We start from the raw sequence: 19,390 nt of genomic DNA on the forward strand, positions 1-19,390 counted from the left end.
ATTACAGAAAAATACACCAAAAATTTTCCAATTAAATAAAGCTGTTCTAGTTTTTTACGACTAATGTTTAATATTACTATTTTAATAATATTAATTAGGTTGTTATGTAAACCGTTGAGTTTTTTTACTAAGGCTTTAACTTTCATGCAACAAGACTGTTGAAAGTAGTGTCAAACGTAACGTTAATGTTGCATGTGTTTTTGAAAGGTAACCTCAAAGTTTTGGTGTTTACGATTATGTTCTAACTTCTAAAAATTATTACATATTTAAAATGCTTAGTAAAATGGAAGTACCGGGATATCCCGGATTAATTAAAACGATTGAAGATGGCGAAGAAGTTGAAGATTTGTCTGAGGAATCAGATATCGAGGAGGATGTAAGTAACAGGTCTGATTTTTTATGATGACGATGCTTTGCAAATAAAAAAATTGCATTTACATTTGCAAACGGCTGTAATTCTTTTGAATATTTACACGATTGTATAACTGCAAGTAAAAGATATTTTAGTAACATGCGTCAGTCATAAGCTGTCTTAAACATTTACAAACTTTAAAGTAGCCTGTATTTAACGCTAAGCATAAATATAAAATATTACCACAAATGAGAAGATTAACCATTTTTTTAACTTCATGTTTCAGTACCAACCATCAAAGCAAAAGGTGAAAAGGAAAGCAGACTTTGATCCAACATTTAAATTTGTTGGTTCTACAGAAGAGTACAACAAGGTATTTATTGTTTTATTGCTTTTTATACTAAACTTGTTAACAATGTGAATCCTAAAGATATTCTATGCTACTGTGATTTACTCAAACAATAGTCACATACAACTTTAAGTTATATGTAAGTAAAAAAAAAATCATTTTTTTATAACATAAAGTGGTAAAGGAGTAAGTGGCTACCTAAAATCGCCAAAATGGCGAAGCGGCCGCTGCCCATAGGCATCTGCAATTGCAGATGTGATGCCTACCCTTATACGACGGAGGAGACACATATAAAGAGGATATTTCCCCTTCCTATGCATCTCCTCCACTGTCAAATCCACTTCCCCTTTCCAACCTCACCTTATAAGAAAAGGGTGGTAAAGATAAAGGGATTTAAATTAGGCCTCTGGGACCACACTTATCAGACGAAACACGGAATTGCTTCCATTTCACGCCTGTCTTTTGTTTGGTCGTGGTATTACACCGGGCGTGCCGGCCTATTCATGCTAAGATGTCAAAGCGGGCACTACCACTGTTAAAAATGAAAAACACTAATCAGCAATTTTGCAATTTTGCCTTTTAGAACCCTTGGGATGATTTACAAAAGTATGTAAGAAGAAATGTGAAACACACTTTAGATGAAAAGATAGCTAAAAGGAGAGCGGAAGTCAAAGTACATGGTAACAGTAACGATGTGGACACCGATTCTGAAGCTGAGGCTAAAGGTATGCAATCTCATCTTAAACATAAGAAATAAGCAGATCATGTATTTGATACAGTCCTGGCATGTTTATACTTTACCACACTGATACATGCTTATTTAGGTTTTGAAATCCTTCTTGAGTATTTAAACAATGTCATCATTGTCAGCCTAAAGTCAGTTTTTGAGTAACTTAATAATTTCATAGGTCAATCTTGTTGAAAGAGATGGATGAATTGTGTGAAAGGTGACATAATCAAGAAGGGAGTGACGACTGAGATGACGGATGATAGAGTGCTTTGGAGGACGAAAGCCCGGTGCGCCGACCCTACGGGAGTTGGATAAGGCAGGGGAGCTGAATCTTGTTGAAGACTGACACTATATCAACCAGGATCGGCCGCCGACCAACCAATCTGGTCAATGTAAATAGATTTATTATAGTAACGAGTATGAGGCGTTATTGTCGCGAAGCGACGATAACGCCCCATAAATCTTAAACAAACAATACTTAATTAACTGACTGTTTTCTTAAACAGATGTCGGCCAACTTAAACACCATCCTGGCCTCATCCGTAGACGGGTAAGCCAGGATAGTGCTTAAGTGACCGACATTACACCCATAACAAACATATAGTTAATTGGAGTATGTGTACAAATATTGTCAATCATAGCACATACCAAACATTATTTTGTGTATTTTCTAATTTAAATTATAATTTCTATTTCTAACAGATGAAGATGTTGATGAACTAGAAATATCTGATGATGAACTCAAGAAAGATGAAATAAAGACTAAAGAAAGGAAACTCACTAAGAAGCAAAAATTAAAAGAGGTAAGTAAGATTATTTACTGTTGCAAAATTTATAGTCAATCCTAGATAAGTGAAAAGTTTTTATTAGTGAGTTTTGCCTAATTCCAATGTTCTACCATCACTAGTTTAATAATCAGTGAGAAACTTAAATAAGAGAGAAATATATAGCTGTCAATTGAAGTCTCGTCTTACTTGAGTAAAGGTAGACCTTATGGATTGCATGAAAAGTGACATGATGAAGATGTGATGACTTAGATGATGTATGATAGAGTTATTTGGAGGCCAAATATCCAGTGTGCAGACATTACGGGAGTAAGATAAGCTAAGGGAGATGATGATTGGAGTCTCTATAAACTCTTTACAGCAATTACAAGAAGATGAAGATCAAGGTACTAGAATTGAATATGACTCGGATTTCTTTGAAGAACCTCCACCTTATGATGAACAAGCATCTTTTTATATGATGAATCTCTCTCGACCACTTCTCAAGGCTATTGGCAGTTTGAACTATGTTCATCCAACTCCAATACAAGCTGCTACTATTCCTATTGCATTATTAGGTATGTTTTTATTATTTTTAACTCAAACTCTTGCCCTTGACTAGAATTTTAAAAAAAAAAACTTTTTAAGTAGTCTATGAGTGCTAGACAGTATTTTACGACTTAAATTTCATCCACATTCATGCAGGAATTATGGATACATTCTATTATCCATCCATCCATACAAAAATGTTTATAAAATATTGAAATGAATGAAAGAAACATTGTCTTATGCTATAACTTTACACAGTCAAAATCTAGTTGATCATGTAATTTATTATCTACTAGCTTTCGCTTGCGACTCCGTCTGCGTGGTATTGGAAAAAACAAAAGTGAATTGGCTATGTGTTCTTCCAGACTATATTCTACATCTATGTCGAATTTCATCGAAATCCGTTCAGCCGTTTAGGCTACAAACTCAAACAAACATCCATCCATCTAAACTTTCACATTTATAATATTAGTAAGATGGATTTGTGTGTGTGTATTAAAAACAAATCTATCTTATTTGTTACTAATGTTATAAATCCGAAATTTTGGATGGATGGATGGATGTTAGAGTTTGTAGCCTAAAGCGCTTAACAGATATCAATGAAATTTGGACATAGACATAGAAAAACACTATTTAATTTTTTTATTTTACTCTTAATTTGTCGAGGGCCAAAGCTAGTTTTTAATAACTCTGTGATCAGTCTTATAAAAGTAATAGTATTTGCATGTTTGTTATAATTTTTAATCATTTGTACATTAGGTAAAGATATATGTGCGTGCGCGGCGACAGGCACGGGTAAAACTGCAGCATATATGTTGCCAATATTAGAGAGGTTATTGTACAAAGCGGGTGGAGACAGGATTACCAGGGTACTGGTGCTTGTGCCTACTAGGGAGTTGGGTGCTCAGGTAGGGAATGTTTTAACTTATTTTTTAAGTTTTTATTACTTGGTCTCTGCCTTATTAAATAAATGACTTATTGTTTATGGAGTTCAGTGAATTAGGGTTTATAAATACTTTAGAGAAAAATCAATATTAATTAAGACTGAATATTGCCAGTTTCTTTTATTCCGCTCGGAAATTTAAAAAAAAATCGAAAGTATATAGCCTATGTTTTCTACCAGACTATGTTCTACATAACCAAATTTCATCAAGATTCGTTCAGCTATTTTGGCGATATTTCTCAAAAAACATCCATCCATTTGAACTTTCGCATTTATTTGAAAGATTTTGACTGTTCTCTATACTAATATAATAAAGTGTAAACACACACTTCTTTGTTGCCTAAGATCTCAGCTTTTACAGCATATTTTTGAATCAATCTTTTTTTAACAAAAAGCCCTTCACTTACGTCACGCTTTAGGCTATATATTTTCACGCCAATAAACTTAGGGGTAAATAATTTGGATAAAAATCCTAATGTGGGAAAAAGACCATAAGTCATCAAGAAAGCAGGATTGCTAAGGTTTGTCATGTCATGTCATTTTGACATTTGCAATTGATAATTTGACAAACAATAAAATTTTGATATTCTACGCGGATGAAGTCGCATGGGAACAGCTAGTCTATAAGAAATTGATTACTTAGTGTCGAATAAAGACTGAGAAAATATTTTTTTATGATCCAGGTGCATGCAGTGACAAGGCAACTGGCACAGTTCACCTCTGTTACTATCGGTCTGTCTGTTGGTGGATTGGATGTCAAATATCAGGTGATTTTTTTTGTTATAGATTTGTTCTTTAATTAATGCACACTTTAGTAATCTTAGATAACTGATATGTCATGTTTCAAAAACAATTGCTGTTTAAATTTTTTAGAATTTAAATTACCTTAATAAAATGTTAAATATACTAGTTGTTACCCGTGACTCCATCTGCAAGAAATTAAGAAAACTTAGAAGGTGCATATGTGTTCTTCCGGACTAAGTCCTACATCTGTGCCAAGTTTCATTGAGATCCTATGAGTTATGACATTTTGGAGATACATAGTAACAAATGTCCATACTTTCGCTCTTATATTAGCAAGACTAGTATACTAGATTAGTAAATTTCGAAAACATTTTCAGTTAATATGTTAGTAAATGTTTTATTGATTAGTCTAGTTTTTGACCGACTTCCCAAAAGAAGGAGGTACTCAATTCGTCTGTATCTTTTTTTTTATATGTGTTACGGCATAACTCCGCCGCTAGCGGACCGATTTTGATATTTTTTTTAAACAATATTCATCTAGGAAAGCGTGCTCCGTCGTAATCCAGACATAGTGATAGCAACTCCAGGCAGACTTATAGATCACATCAAGAACACGCCATCTTTCAGTTTACATTCTATTGAAGTTCTGGTACTTGATGAAGCTGACAGGTTGGTACAGCATGCTTAACTTCAAGTCTGTCGTCATCACCTTATCCACCTCCCGTAGTGGCGCAAGAGGTTTTTGTCCTCCAAATAACTATATCATCCGTCATCTCAGTTATCACTCCCTTGATCATGTCACCTTACACGCAATACAATATCTATACAATGTCTATCTCTTTCTAGGTCTACCTCTACCAGTGTACCTCCACAATCATAACTAACCTTCTCCTTGTAACATGCGATTCATCCCTTTTCACATGCCCATACCATGCTAACCTTTTGCTCCTTACCTTCTCTACCACTGGAGATAATCTCAAACTTCCACAACTTAACTTAGCTTAACTTCAAGCCTGTGATAGCCATCGTTCTGAACATTTTTTAAATGTCCATGTATGTGCACCCTAGTAAAAGTGTCTATGGTCAATTGTAACTTTTGATTCAGTCCACTTTCACAATAACGACTGTTGCTGGCGACTTCGTTCGCATGAAAAAAAAAAAAGTGGCCTATGTCACTCTGTGATAGTATATCTTTTAAATGGTGAAAGAAATTTGAAATTGGCCCGGTAGATTATGAGTTATTTCAATACATACAGATTAGTTCTTTTTACTTCAAAAAAGAGGTTCTCAATTTGTCTGTATGTATTTTTTTGTTAAATTCTTCTTCTGGTTCAATTTTCATCATTCTTTTTATTTATGGGTACTGAGTGATATTTAACTTAAAAACTACTCAGTAGTTATTTTACATTTACTTATTTATTTTTTATTATTAAATGTTAATTTACTTCAGGATGTTAGATGAATATTTTGCGGAACAAATGAAGGAGATTATAAGACAATGCTCTGCTAAGCGACAGACTATGTTATTCTCAGCGACTATGAGTGAGGAAGTGAAAGATTTGGCCGCAGTGTCACTGAATAAACCTGTCAAGTTGTTTGTGGATTCCAACAAAGATGTAGCTTTTAATCTGCGACAGGAGTTTGTCAGGTAAAAAAACAATTTATGTTAGAAATCTGTTTCTTATTACTATTATGTTATACTAGCTTTGTCATTCAGATATCATTCAGATCCATTCAGCAGTTTAGGCTACAAACTCATAACAAACATGCATCTAAACTTTCGCATTTATAATATTAATAAGATTTGAATATAAACATTATTTTTTTGGGATTACTTCATCAAAAAAATATTTTCTTTAAAATTACCTACTTTTGGTCAGTTTCTACTTTTTTCCAAGACATGTTTCTTAAAATGTTGAATTTGGCTTTCCTTATAACAGTATACTAGATAAAATACCTTTCCAACAGTGAACATTTTTAAAATCAGGCCATTAGTTCATATGTGAATCGAATACATGCAAAAAAAAATATTCCTCTACATAATATTAGTATATATATATACATTTGAGGTTTAAATTTCATTAAATTAAATTAATTGTATTAGGATACGTAAAGAGCGCGAGTGCGACCGCGAGGCGGTGCTGGCGGCGCTAGTGTGCCGCACATTCCGCGACCGCGCTGTCATCTTCGTACAGACTAAAAAACAGGCGCACAGACTGCACGTCGCATTAGGACTGCTCGGAGTTAAAGTATGATATTTATTATTATTATAAATATTTATTTAGTAGATTCTTATTTATTTTATTAGCCAAAATACAGAATAAATAACCCATGTGTTTTTCCAGATTTTGCTGTTTCATTATGCCAAATTTCATTAACATCTGTTCAGCCGTTTAGGCTCCAAACTAACAAATATCTATCCATCTATCTAAAGTTACGCAGTTATGATATAAGTAAGATTTATTAGACATTAATACTAGATTTGTCTGCGATTTCGCTGTTAAGTTTTTATTTAAAAGTTGAATTTTATACAAATAAAAATAATAATGAAAGTGTATTATAAACCATTTCATTTTTTAAGACTATAGAAACATATCATAATGAAGTTGAGATAAAAACACTGAAGTCTTCCAAAATATATCCATTTTTATTCAGTGAAAATCGAAAATATATTGACATTTACATTGAATACAAGTAATAAAGTTATTGGTCTCTAATGAAACAGGAGCTTTATAAAAATTCATTTTATGTCATAATCTGTGCTTTAACATGAAAAAACTATATTTACATACTAAAATATTCCACTTATAGGTAGCAGAATTACATGGAGCGTTAAACCAGCCTCAGCGATTGGATTCATTAAAAAGATTTAAGGAGGAGCAGGTCGATGTACTAGTAGCTACAGATGTAGCGGCCAGAGGTTTGGACATACCCGGGGTAAAGACTGTACTGAACTTCACATTGCCTGCTACATTAGAACATTATATACATAGGGTAAGTGAAAATGTATATTATTGTTGGATTGGAATATTAGATTTTCACTGTTATTTTTATTTTAGACTAGCCGTTCCCGTGCGGCTTCATCCGCTTGGAATTAATAAAATTTATTTTTTTGTTTACATTTGTCAAATTATCAATTGCAAATGTCAAAATACCAATTACCTTACTATGGCAATCTTGCTTCTTGATGTTGGCAGCTCGTATCGTATGGTCTCTTTCCCACTTTAGGGTTTTTATCCAAAATATTTACCCCCTAAGTTTAATGGCATGAAAATATATAGCCAAAAGCGTGACGTAAGTGTAGGGACTTTTATTAAAAAAAGAATTACTCAAAAATATGGTGTAATTGCTGACATCTTAGGCAACAAAGAAGTGTGTGTTTACGCTTTATTGTAATAGTATAGATAACGAATAAATCCACATGGTCTTAATTGCTGTCTCATTATAAATTAACTTTTTAATTTTAATTCTTTTCTGAAGTGCCTCTACTAAGGGTTTAAAACAATTTTTTCATCAGCTCACTATATGTCCCCAATTAGGGAAGTCTACACTAAGTTAGGGGTTTCTAGGCTATAGTTAATAATGGCCTACTGCCGGTTTACTTAACACATTGAATTATCGAATATGTGCAGGTTGCATCACGATGTTTACCTACACCACAATGTTATATGAGAGTGCACCTTTGATTAAATTATCGCACAACTGTTTATTATCGCTTTGATTCCTAGCTTATATGGAGGTGAGCACACTACTCGATTTTTAGTTGTGCAACTAAACATTTGAGGCTCCGAAACAATTGACAACCGCACAACAGTTGTGCGATTGTTTAGTTTAATTTTTGCTCCCGCGTTAAATGTACAGAAATCCGAAAAAAAAACTGATACATGGCGGGATTCGAATCCATGACCTGTAGATTACAAAGTCAAGTGCTGAACCACTGAGCTATCGATGTTCTATTATTTTTGTTGAAATAAATAATACTATTAACCAGGTGGGTAGGACTGCGCGTGCGGGGCGCGCGGGGGTGTCTGTGTCGCTGGCGGGGGAGGGCGAGAGGAACCTGGTGAAGGCGATAGTGCGGCGCGCGCGCAGGCCGGTCAAGTCGCGCGCGGTGCCGCCTGACATTGTCGCTAAATATCGCGACAGATTAGCTAGATTGGAACCAGAGATTGGTAAGATGTACCGATTGGTGAAAATCGATTTTCCCGATCCGATCCCATTTGTTTGTAATTTAGAAGAAACGTAAAGTATTTTTTTTTAATTTCTATTCAGATCTAAAATTTGTGCTCATTTGACTAATTTTATTATAGCTATGTGATAAATAAATTGTATTTTTATCAATAGCCGCTATACTTGACGAAGAATATGCAGAGAAACAGATAAACAAAATGGAGAAGCAGACGGCGAAACTGGAAACTAACTTGAAGAAAGAGAAAGAAGGACCTCAAATTGAAGTAAAGCGGCAGCACGAATGGTTCCAAACGCCTAAAGAGAAGAGAGAAGAAAAAGAACGGCTTGCATTGACTCGTCATCCAGGGAAAGGTAAATTGATCGTTTCATCTCACGAACATACAAAAATCATCACTTATTAAAATAAATAGAGAATTTTTGGCCATAAAACAATTAGTGTAATATTTTTCCGCAAGATGGCGCGCGCGGCCGCATATCTCCTAGTCACATGTTTTTTTGTTAAAGAATATTTATGGTATCTATTTTTTCCTACAGAGAATGTTAAGGGCAAAGGTAAAAAGCGTAAGCGTGACGACGATTCGGACGATGATGATGACAAGAAGAAAAAGAAAAAGACAACGAAACACACGCCCAAGGATACCGCAGAAGAGAGAGTGAGAAAGGAGATGGAGAAGGTAATGTATATAAAAAGATGGTCAAATTATAGACAAAATAAACCTACTTATTACCTATCGTTTTTGCCACTTTTAGATCCTTAATGCAACTTGATTTCTATACAATTTTTCCGTCTTCAGGTTGCTTTACTTCAATCAAGGATGGCAAAACGCAAGAAGAAACAACGAAGAATAAAAGCAGTCGATGACGACGATGACGAAAGATCGCAGTTCAGAAACAACCAAAAGCCAAAGAATAAAAAGAAACAGAGTAATTTTGCAAACGATTTGACAGATACCTCTAGGGCTGCAGCAAAGAGACTCCGATATGATGCCAACCGAGTACAAAAAGGTGTTAAATTCCCACAGAAAAAGGGTAAAGGTCCGGCTAAAGGAAAGGGCCCGAATAAAACGAAAACGTTTGGAAAACCTCAAGCACCTAAAGAAGGAGGTCGCAGAAAAAATAAATAAGAAATACAAAGATAATATGATGCGTTTTATGTTAATAAATAATACATGTGTATGATAAACTGCAGTTAATTTATTCTTGTAGAATGTTCCCACTTTTAACCGAGGCAGTAAATATTCCAAGTCGATTCTATGTTGGTTGTGGTTTTGCTTGTCTTCACCAAACGTCATATTTCTAAATTATTAGTTTTTGTAAATTTTGCCGCAGCTGATATAAAAAAAAAGACAAACAGACGATTTGATTTTCTCCTTCTGGGAAGTTGTCAAAATCCTTATCCTCTACACTGTCTATGTAAACATTGTTTTATTTAAATCTGAAAAATCCAATGAGAAACGACAACGCTTTTTATTGTTATGCCCGGTTGACACTTGGCCAGTACAGTCAATAGTTGCGGCGGCAAGCGATAGTCATTGGCGACTGCTAGCGTTTTCACTGTGCTAGGTAATTGACAGTCTAATCAGAGCAGTTTTCAACAACTGTAAAGGCAAAGTGTAAAACGCGCATGTCGAACTATCGATGTTAGACAAATTCTAATATAATCTATGAAATTGACCATAGACAATCACTGTGGCGTCGTCCGAACGGATGTTGTTTATGATCGACATTTTCCTTTGGAAATTAGATGTGGACATGAAGTTCTAAATTTTGTTAAACTTAACTATTATTTTATTGTTATTGAATATATTTTATGATGTTAAACCTTTTAAAATAACCTCAGAAGTGTAAAAAGTGACTTAGACGTTCTGTGGACGAATTAAACATAAGTTTTTTTTTCTTCTGAAATATAGCGGGAAATCTCCGTTGTGACGCGCACAAACGTTGATAATTTGCGGAGTCTACTGCTGAGGTGTCGTGATAGGTTGTTATGTGGTTATCTTCACTCTGACAGTGGAACCGTGTTGTATATTTAGAATTGACAATGTCAGACGAAATGGCGGTGGGTGATAACGCTACAAGCGACGAGAATAAAGTAAACAGGGACGAGACGGTGGCGGAGGAGGTCGAAGGTGGTGGTGAAGCTTGTCCACAGGCTGTGGATGAACCTCCGACAGACACGGATGAGGTTACGGCCCCAGTTGATGGTTAGAACTTTCACATAACCTAGTATTTATTTGATGACATAAATTTGCTTGTAATGTTCAGACTAAAGTTAAAAATCCTTATTTTTCACTAATTAACACATAAGCCTTCGAATGAATGGCGAATTTCGTCAATAAATTGTAAAATAATGTTAAAAGTAAGTGAGTCAACCAAATAATTCAAGCGCTACATTTATAACAGATTGTTGCTATGGTGCATTGGAATAAAGGAATTACTGCTGTTGTACTAGTGTTGTTGAATTGAGTTATTTCTAAAGTCTAGAATACTATTTAACCATTATTTCTACTATTTATAAATTATTCTTTATTTTTTTATTTCAGCGAGTTTGTCGCTAAGACATTTAAAGTTGTATTTTTGTCAAATACACATATTTTCAAATCGCTATTTATGACTTTATTACAAAATTTGCAACATTTGTATATGAATCATGTGACAAAATGTAATGTTATATTTGTTTTATTTCATCGGATTTCTTATTTGCTCCAAGAATCATTCATCGGAAAACATTTTTTATTCATTATAAATACCAAAACTTAAGGGAAATCACTTGAAATATATTCTTTTTGGACAAACATTCTAATATCTCAATTGCAATAAAATAATTTAGAATAACATGAATTGACGGAAATTGAGAAAATCTACTTTTGCATTACTTAATTTAAGTAAGTTATGCTCACTTTTGTTAAAGATACAGGCATAGATTCACTTAAGTTTATTATTAACAATATGAGATATTTTGAATAAAAAAATTATCTCCTGCCTGCTATTTTATCTGTGCGGAATTTAAAAGAAAACTTCTATATGTTCTTCCGCTGTGTTTTACATCATAGAATATACATAGAAATGTTCTGGAGATAACTTCTAATAAATATTCATCCATCCATCCAAACTTACGCATTTATAATATTAGTAACAGTAACATTATTGTTTTTACTACCAAGTAGTAGGCTATCTTACCACTTTTACAGCCAGCAACTATTTTGTAAAATGCGCTATTATAAGGAATTGCTTGAATTGGTACAAACTTTATTTAATAGTATGAAATAGTTAAAATTTCTTATGTAACCATAGCTGTTCTATGAAGATAAAGAATGGGAACATTGTGTATGCCTGTCATCGGTGTATTTCTGTTTTTTGTTTTGACTACGAAATGTTGCCCGCGACTTCGTTCGCGTGGTATTAGAAAACATACGAACTATATAAATTACAAAAAGCTACGTATCCCTCGGGAACCGGACATTTCTCGGGGATGAAGCTTATCCCATGTGTACTCCAGATTTTGATTTAGATATAAAAATGTGCCAAATTTCAATAAGATATGTTGAACCGTTGCAGAATGATCGAGTAAACATTAAAAAACTAAATTAATTAATCCCATGGGAACCGTAACTATTCCGGGGATAAAAAGTAGCCTATGTGTTCTTTCAGACTATGCTCTAAACCTGTGCCAAATTTCATGGAGATCCATTCAGCCGTTTAGGCTACAAACATCCATCCATCCATCTAAACCTTCGCATTTATTAATATTAGTAAGATGTATTTCTGTTTTTGTTTCTTGAACATGCAATTATTATTTGCAGTGCTAGTTTTTTCTGTTGTAAATGCAAAAGTTTAAATGGATGTTTATTAGAGTTTAAGCCTAAACTGCTAAACGGATCTTGCTGAAATTTGGCATAGATGTAGAGGAAAATCTAGAAGACATTGGTTACTTACTTTTTTATATTTCATGCAGACAGAGTAACGAGCGGAAGCTATTTGATAAATATGAGTGACTAGCTGTTCCCGTGCGGCTTCATCCGCATGAACTTATGAAAATTTTATTTTATTGTTTACATTTGTCAAATTATCAATAGCAAATGTCATAATCACATGTCATGACATGACAAACCTTGGCAATCTTGCTTCCTTGATGTTAGCAGCAACTTATGGTCTTGTTCCCACATTAGGGTTTTTATCCAAAATATTTATCCCCTAAGTTTAATGGCGTGGAAATATATAGCCTTAAGCGTGACGCAAGTGTAGAGCTTTGTATTACAAAAGGAATTATTCAAAAATATGGTGTAATTGCTGACATCTTAGGCAACAAAGAAGTGTGTGTTTACGCTTTATTATAATAGTAAAGAATATAGTTATAGAACATATATGTATTAAGTTTTGTGCAGAATCTTTGATACTCCATTTTAAAGTATACATGGAAGTATAGACAGGATGTTTTATAGAGTGATTTGTGTAACTGTGTCAATGATTCATGAACTTACTATGTTATGTACTTGCGGTGTCTAATTACTTAACTAATAAAATTGGGGATTTTATTCCAATCTGTCTAAACTTTCTTAACCTATTTTGTATTGTTTGAAATTATGTTGAATTTGAAAATATATGATTTTATAAAGTTTGAATCCTATATTGGCTTTATTATATAAAGTTGTTGTATTGTTACATTATGCAATATATTTGAAGAGTTGTAATAGACTCACTTTATAAAAGTGTTAAATTTTATTTATCAATACTCTTTACAACCATCATTTTTGTATGTATCCACTAAGATCTATATGTTTTAACCCATGTGAAACGGTTTCAGTTGTGATATAATTAATTTTTTATTATAGATAAACTGGACGCAGATAGTCTAGAAGACAAAGATACAGTTAATACTGAAGAGAAAGAGATAGAAGACAAATCACAAGAAGATGAGCAAGATGGAGAATCACGTGGGACTAAACGTCGTGCGTCAATCGCGTTTAGTGAAGCAGGCGATGAAGAATTTAAAGGATTCGAAGAGATGAAGGATCAAGATTTGTCCAAAGAATATAGTCGTGTTTTGGGTGAGTCTTTAACAAAGTTTGTATTGCTTCGGGTTGAATCTTACAACATATGATTATATGTAATAGTGTCGCCACATTTAAATTCCAAATTGCGTTAACATTTTGTTGTTACCCGGATTGTAAGTAGAGCTTACAAAGTGTATATAAGGTTTGTTTTAGTATTCCCTTTTATTATAATATATTTCAGTTCAAGTCTGGTAGACTGTATGTACTGTCTGATAACAGTGGTAGAGTCTGCTTTAGCATCCTCGCACAAACTAGTTGGCTTGCCCGCTGAAATACCATGACCACACAGGAGCAATTCCACATTAGATCTGATGAGTGTGGTGCCAGAGGTCCAACGACTAATGTTGGACCTCTGGCACCCTTTTTCTTCCCACCATTTTTGTTATAAGAAAAGGATGGGAAGATAAGAAAGGGATGGGGTGAGAAGGGATTTGACACATGAGGAGACAATAGGAAGGGGAAATATCCTCTTTATGTGTGTTTCCTCCTCTGTCGATTAAGTCGCTTCAATATTTTGACAGATTCAGGTGGCCACTTGCTCATTTGCCACCTTATGATATAAAAAAAAATTAAGTGCACAGCATGTCTGTAGTAGTATGCTATGTAGTTCATTTTGTTATTTTTTTATTCTTATTAGATAATGTGTATTGTTTAAGATTGATTGATAATAAGGCTAACTTTTTTATAAAATTTTCTTGGTTAACTACTAAGAATATTTGTTAATAATTGTTTCTAACTATGGCCTAGTCCGGTCTGGCCAAGCCTCTCAGTGGTGATGTATACTGTGCTGGTCATAATGATTGTTTTTAACTTTGTTCTGTCTCTATATTGTTAAGTACTACAAATACATTGTTTAAGCACAAATAAATCTATAGATTTATCTAGACTTAACAATGTATTTATTAACATTATAGATCTTTCCGGTAGTTTCATTGTATTACTTTGTATCAACAGAACGATTAGAAGCAGAAGTACAAACAGCGATTAAAGATTTGAAGCCAATCAAGAGTTTGAAAGCTACGATATCTCCAATCAAAGCAAGTAAACGACCTCGCCAGGATACAGGTATGCATTCTAAATGTACACCGCTGAAATATTCATAGAAGTGTGATTTTAAATATTAGTAAGAGAGGGCGGCACACCTTTCAGTAAATTATTGCACATTTTTGCGATTGTCTATTGTTTCGCATTCAACTGTTTAGTTGCACAACTAAAAATCGAGTAGTGTAACCTCCATATAAGCTCATAGGAATCAGAGCAAATTTTAACAGTGGTAGTGCCCGCTTTAACATCATAGCACTGCAGGGCCGGCACGCCCCCAGTACCACGACCACACAGAAGACAGGCGTGAAATGGAAGCAATGCCGTGTTTCGTCTGATGAGTGTGGTGCCAAAGGCCTTATTTAAGTCCCTTTCTCTTTACCACCCTTTTCTTATGAGAGGATGGGAAGGGGAAGTGGATTTGACGATGGAGGAGATTCATAGGAAGAGGAATATCCTCTTTATGTGCGTCTCCTCTTCCGTCGGATAAGGGTAGGCGACGCATCTGCAATTGCAGACGTCTATGGGCAGCAGTCGCTTCGCCATTTTGGCGGATTCAGGTGGCCGCTTGCTCGTTTGCCATCTTATATTATAAAAAAAAAGCGAAACCAAATAGTAGTGTGATCGTTTAGTCAAGGTATACGCCCGCTTTGAGTGTTTAAACATTATAGAAAAAAGAAACAATGATCAGTTGTCAAGATTTGATGCGACTCACTTTTTTTTACAACTATTAAGTTATATTATAAACAAAATTAACTTATTTGTATAACTTCCAGATGGATCAAGACCATCATCAGCTTTATCAACAAGGTCAGATGGTGAATGGTCAGAGGTGAGTTCGCATTTTCCAATCTAGCCACCCTTTTATAGTTCCAGCAATGCTTGGCAGCTAACATGCCTTACTTTGATATGCTGTTATGGTTTAAACAGCTTGTTATTGATAAGAGACCATTTTTAAGTTTTTTTTTTAATTTGGTTATGAATATGCTGGCGATAATAATTAAATGCTTTACAATATTTTTGTATCAAAGACTTGGTATTTAATAATTGATTTATATGTTTTGAGCAAATACAACCTTAATGAATATTGGAAGCTTCTAGAATTAAAGGATAAAGTGCTTACAGTCTTAGTAATTTGTTTTTAATAGTTTGAAAGTAATAAGCACACTATAATTAACTGTTTTAATAACTGGTCACCAATGAAAAAGAAAAGTGAGCATAAACACAATAGTGTTGTGCTGAGAATCGTCAAATTTATTTTATTGCTTGAGTTGGTTCTTTATTAATCTGTATGTATACAATTGACATAGATGAATTATTTTAGATTATTAAAATGTTATGCCTATAGGTACTTGAACTCTCGGTTCCTAGCATCGTAGCATTAGTGTAAATATTTATGTTAGTTTTCTTTTTTCAAAGAATAAGTATGAGAACAATTTGTTGTACTTAATATTAGAAAACCGAGGTAAAGACTGTTTAATATATAAATGTATGCAATCACTTAATTTGTCTAAAATCATTGTCATTCAATTATTTGCATGTTATTTTCATAAGCATTTTCTCAGCCTCCATTGCTTTGGCTCGATTCATGCACTGATTGATGCTGTGTTTAATAATTTTAATTAAATTTAAAAAATCCATACTAAAAATAAAGTGAACAACCCAAGATACAGAATGATTACTATTATTATAGCTTGAAATATGAAAATAAATAAAAAAAAGATATACCTTTAGCAATGTATTAAGTTGTCAAAATCCCTTAATATGTAGTACTAATTAGAAATAACTGAAAATAAGAACAGGTTATCGGAAATACATAATTATAATTTAAAATATGATTGTATGTCTATCGTCATGACGTATTAAATTCCCTTGTTCTAGGCTAAAAAATCTCCTTTAGAATATAATGTCTCCAATAAGCAGGTAGCTGTTGCTTTGCGCAGGGTTGAATTTATAAAAAAATTCAATGTAAGAACATTTAAATATTACATTGACGATTCTAGACTTTAAAGTCTAGATAATATAGTTGTGATTTTTAAGTATTTTTGTGTTATGGTGACGGAGGCCAAATTTATTCCTCTACCCATTCCTACCAATTTTTATGGAGAGGATGGGAAAGAGTAAAGGATTAGGCAAGGGAGGGATAACTATAAGAAGGAAATATCCTTGGTATGGTAATGATAAGCATTTTTAATTTATTATAGAGGTTTATGGGCAACGGTCATATCAGCTTTAGGGATGATGGCCTTTTGCTAATTTCTCAACTTTTAGTATGAAATAAAATCGATCTTTTACGATGCAAATAGTCTTATTCTTAACAGAAGGAACTGTTTACGTTGGATAGGTCGATATCTAGGTAAACATACAGTTGGCACATCGTGCAATAGCGTAGTCTTGTTTTCAATGTGCCTACTTAAATCTTGGGTTATAGGGATTGTCTTAAATGCATGTTTTACATACAAATGTATTAATTCTAATTGTATTTTTTAATATTGTTCAGTGCTCGCCCTCGACACGACTTACAATAACTATTGGAACTGGTGTTCGGGTATGACTTAACAATTATTAATTAATGTGGTTTTTTTTTGTTTTAATGATCTAACTTTTTTTTTAACTTTTTTGTAAGCATATTGTGTTAATTTACTAACATATTACTAAGCTAAAAGCTTTATAAAATGATTCGATTATTTGTTTTTAACAGTGTAAAGTACGATTTTAAATAAATTCATTTTTCATGTCATTAATCAGTTTAATTATTATTTTGTAATGAATTTGAATATTATTTTTTTGTATTAAATAGTGGTGGAGTGACCACACTAATGAGGTTAAAATCTGGATAATTTTAATACATATGTAATTAAGTTTATTCATAAAATTGAAGACTTGAATGAATAATGGTGATTTTGGCTTTTAGTTGATTTTTATATATCTGTCAAATTTGTCTATTATTTTAATTTCTTTAAGCAGTGTTTCCTAATTATTTTAAGGTTTATAATATATAAGAATCTGTATTTAACGTTAAAATATCCAATTATTAATAATAAGATATATTTTTAATCTTAAAGAAAGTTATATTAGGAATTGCTGCTTCAAAAACAATATGTAGTTCTTAAATGTGCAATGCGAATTTAATGTATTCATAGTTTTATCTTAAAATGATCATATTTTGAATTGTTGTGAACTATTACTTCCTCGGAAGAACTTAAAATAATTTTCTAATAAGCTTCTTGTTATCAAACTCATACTAGGAATAGATTTTGATATCTATTGCACTTGATGATGCACATTGTGATGTTTAAAATGTGACATACTAGCAACAGCTCAAGACTTTGTCTGCTTGAAAATATAAAAAGTAGCCTATGTCATAGATAAATTACCTTTCTAACAGTGAAAGAATTGTTTAAATCGACCTAGTAGCTTGTTTTTTTTTAATACATACAAAATATAATTCTTAAGGCCTGTTCCACTATTGTAAATTGTTTAATAAGTGATGAAATTATCGGATTTTGTTCCCTTATCTGACAGTGACGTCATTTTTAAGCTCCCTTAGCCTCTACCAGCCAGTGGTAGGACAGGCCTTTACTCTTTATAATAGTAGTATAGGTTTCAGCATATAACATATGGTGTATACCAACATAGACATACAATAATAAACTTTTTATTCATAGTATTACGTGTTATTTTAGCAGGCAGGCGCGTCCCCCGGTATGCGCGGGCGTCGGTCAACAACAGAGATGTCGTCGCCCCTACTACGTGTGCCTCTAGAACGAGGTTGGAGACGAGAACTGGTGTACCGAGCTGCACTGGACGCACATTCTAGAAGGAATGCTGATATTTACTATTATACCCCTCAAGGAAAGAAGTTACGATCTAGTAGAGAGGTGAGAATAAGTGTCTTAATGTATAATAATGCTTTTTAAAATTACACAAGTTATTGCTCGCGACTCCGTTCGGGTGAAATTAATAAAAATTGGAAGAATAGTTCATATTGTTCAGGTATAATATAGCTTATTAATGGAGCAAGAATATATTAAATCGGTTCAGTAGTTTGAGTTATTAAAATACATACAAAAATACTAATCTTTTGTCTTTATAATATTATAGATTATTTTGAATATATGATACAATTTTATTCATAGTTAGGATAACATCATTCTATTTAATACAATGGTTGCTTTAATTGCGTCTTTAGTTAATTTTAACTAAGGATTTTGATTTGTATTTAGAAATAATGTAGAATTAGTAGGATTTTTTTTTAATAAAGCTATTTGCTATGATATAAAAACATATTTTAGTATGTAAAATGTGTTACATATTGCCTGTTTTAGGTCGGAGAGAATTTGTCGGGAACAGGGTTAACATTAGAAAATTTCTCATTCTTCAAAGAGCCACTCGGTGTTGATGATCCAGAAAAGGAAATAATAAGGTGAATAAAGTATATTATTGTAAATAGTGAAAAGAATCAATTTTGTATTAAATATGCATTTTCTTAGATAAAATTTCTTGAATAAAATTCTTTTGAGTGATGATTTAAAGTGATTTTACAACTCGGGACAATAATCTGTTCAGTAACATTAGGAATTATATAAAATAAGATTGTATTTATGGAAATTACCTTTGTAAATGTGTTTTAATTGATATTTCCAGAGATGCGAAGTTAATGCGTCGTGTGG

At 33.2% G+C, this 19,390-nt stretch overlaps 2 protein-coding genes across 2 annotated transcripts in view; both read left to right on the top strand.

Annotated features, from left to right (window-relative positions):
• Positions 1 to 175: 175 nt before the first annotated feature.
• On the top strand, positions 176 to 9,805 carry LOC106102903 (probable ATP-dependent RNA helicase DDX27). Its single transcript, XM_013282520.1, has 15 exons — positions 176 to 376; positions 639 to 725; positions 1,285 to 1,426; positions 2,134 to 2,234; positions 2,578 to 2,773; positions 3,504 to 3,652; positions 4,371 to 4,454; positions 4,973 to 5,100; positions 5,882 to 6,079; positions 6,536 to 6,680; positions 7,243 to 7,425; positions 8,423 to 8,603; positions 8,776 to 8,973; positions 9,157 to 9,296; positions 9,417 to 9,805. Exons 1-15 carry the CDS (start codon positions 272 to 274, stop codon positions 9,744 to 9,746), a joined length of 2,367 nt encoding a protein of 788 aa, XP_013137974.1. The 5' UTR covers positions 176 to 271; the 3' UTR covers positions 9,747 to 9,805.
• A 509-nt stretch (positions 9,806 to 10,314) lies between these two features.
• The window catches only part of LOC106102810 (bromodomain adjacent to zinc finger domain protein 2B-like), an 11,071-nt gene continuing 1,995 nt past the window's right edge, over positions 10,315 to 19,390 (top strand). Inside the window, exons 1-7 of the mRNA XM_013282394.1 lie at positions 10,315 to 10,826; positions 13,455 to 13,670; positions 14,631 to 14,741; positions 15,494 to 15,549; positions 18,404 to 18,598; positions 19,046 to 19,143; positions 19,365 to 19,386. Of these exons, the coding sequence (XP_013137848.1) occupies positions 10,664 to 10,826; positions 13,455 to 13,670; positions 14,631 to 14,741; positions 15,494 to 15,549; positions 18,404 to 18,598; positions 19,046 to 19,143; positions 19,365 to 19,386 (861 nt within the window). The 5' untranslated portion in view covers positions 10,315 to 10,663. The remainder of the gene's footprint in view (positions 10,827 to 13,454; positions 13,671 to 14,630; positions 14,742 to 15,493; positions 15,550 to 18,403; positions 18,599 to 19,045; positions 19,144 to 19,364; positions 19,387 to 19,390) is intronic.

The sequence above is a fragment of the Papilio polytes genome, unplaced genomic scaffold, assembly GCF_000836215.1.
Source record: "Papilio polytes unplaced genomic scaffold, Ppol_1.0 DF823901.1, whole genome shotgun sequence".
NCBI classification, from domain to species: Eukaryota; Metazoa; Arthropoda; class Insecta; order Lepidoptera; family Papilionidae; genus Papilio; species Papilio polytes.

What these genes read in the sequence shown, in the direction of transcription:
- LOC106102903 (XM_013282520.1), top strand. Translation starts at nt 272, where the DNA reads ATGCTTAGTAAAATGGAAGTACCGGGATATCCCGGATTAATTAAAACG. An exon ending in AATCAGATATCGAGGAGGAT is followed by an intron (nt 377 to 638) that starts GTAAGTAACAGG and finishes TTCATGTTTCAG; the next exon opens with TACCAACCATCAAAGCAAAA. An exon ending in TAGGACTGCTCGGAGTTAAA is followed by an intron (nt 6,681 to 7,242) that starts GTATGATATTTA and finishes TTCCACTTATAG; the next exon opens with GTAGCAGAATTACATGGAGC.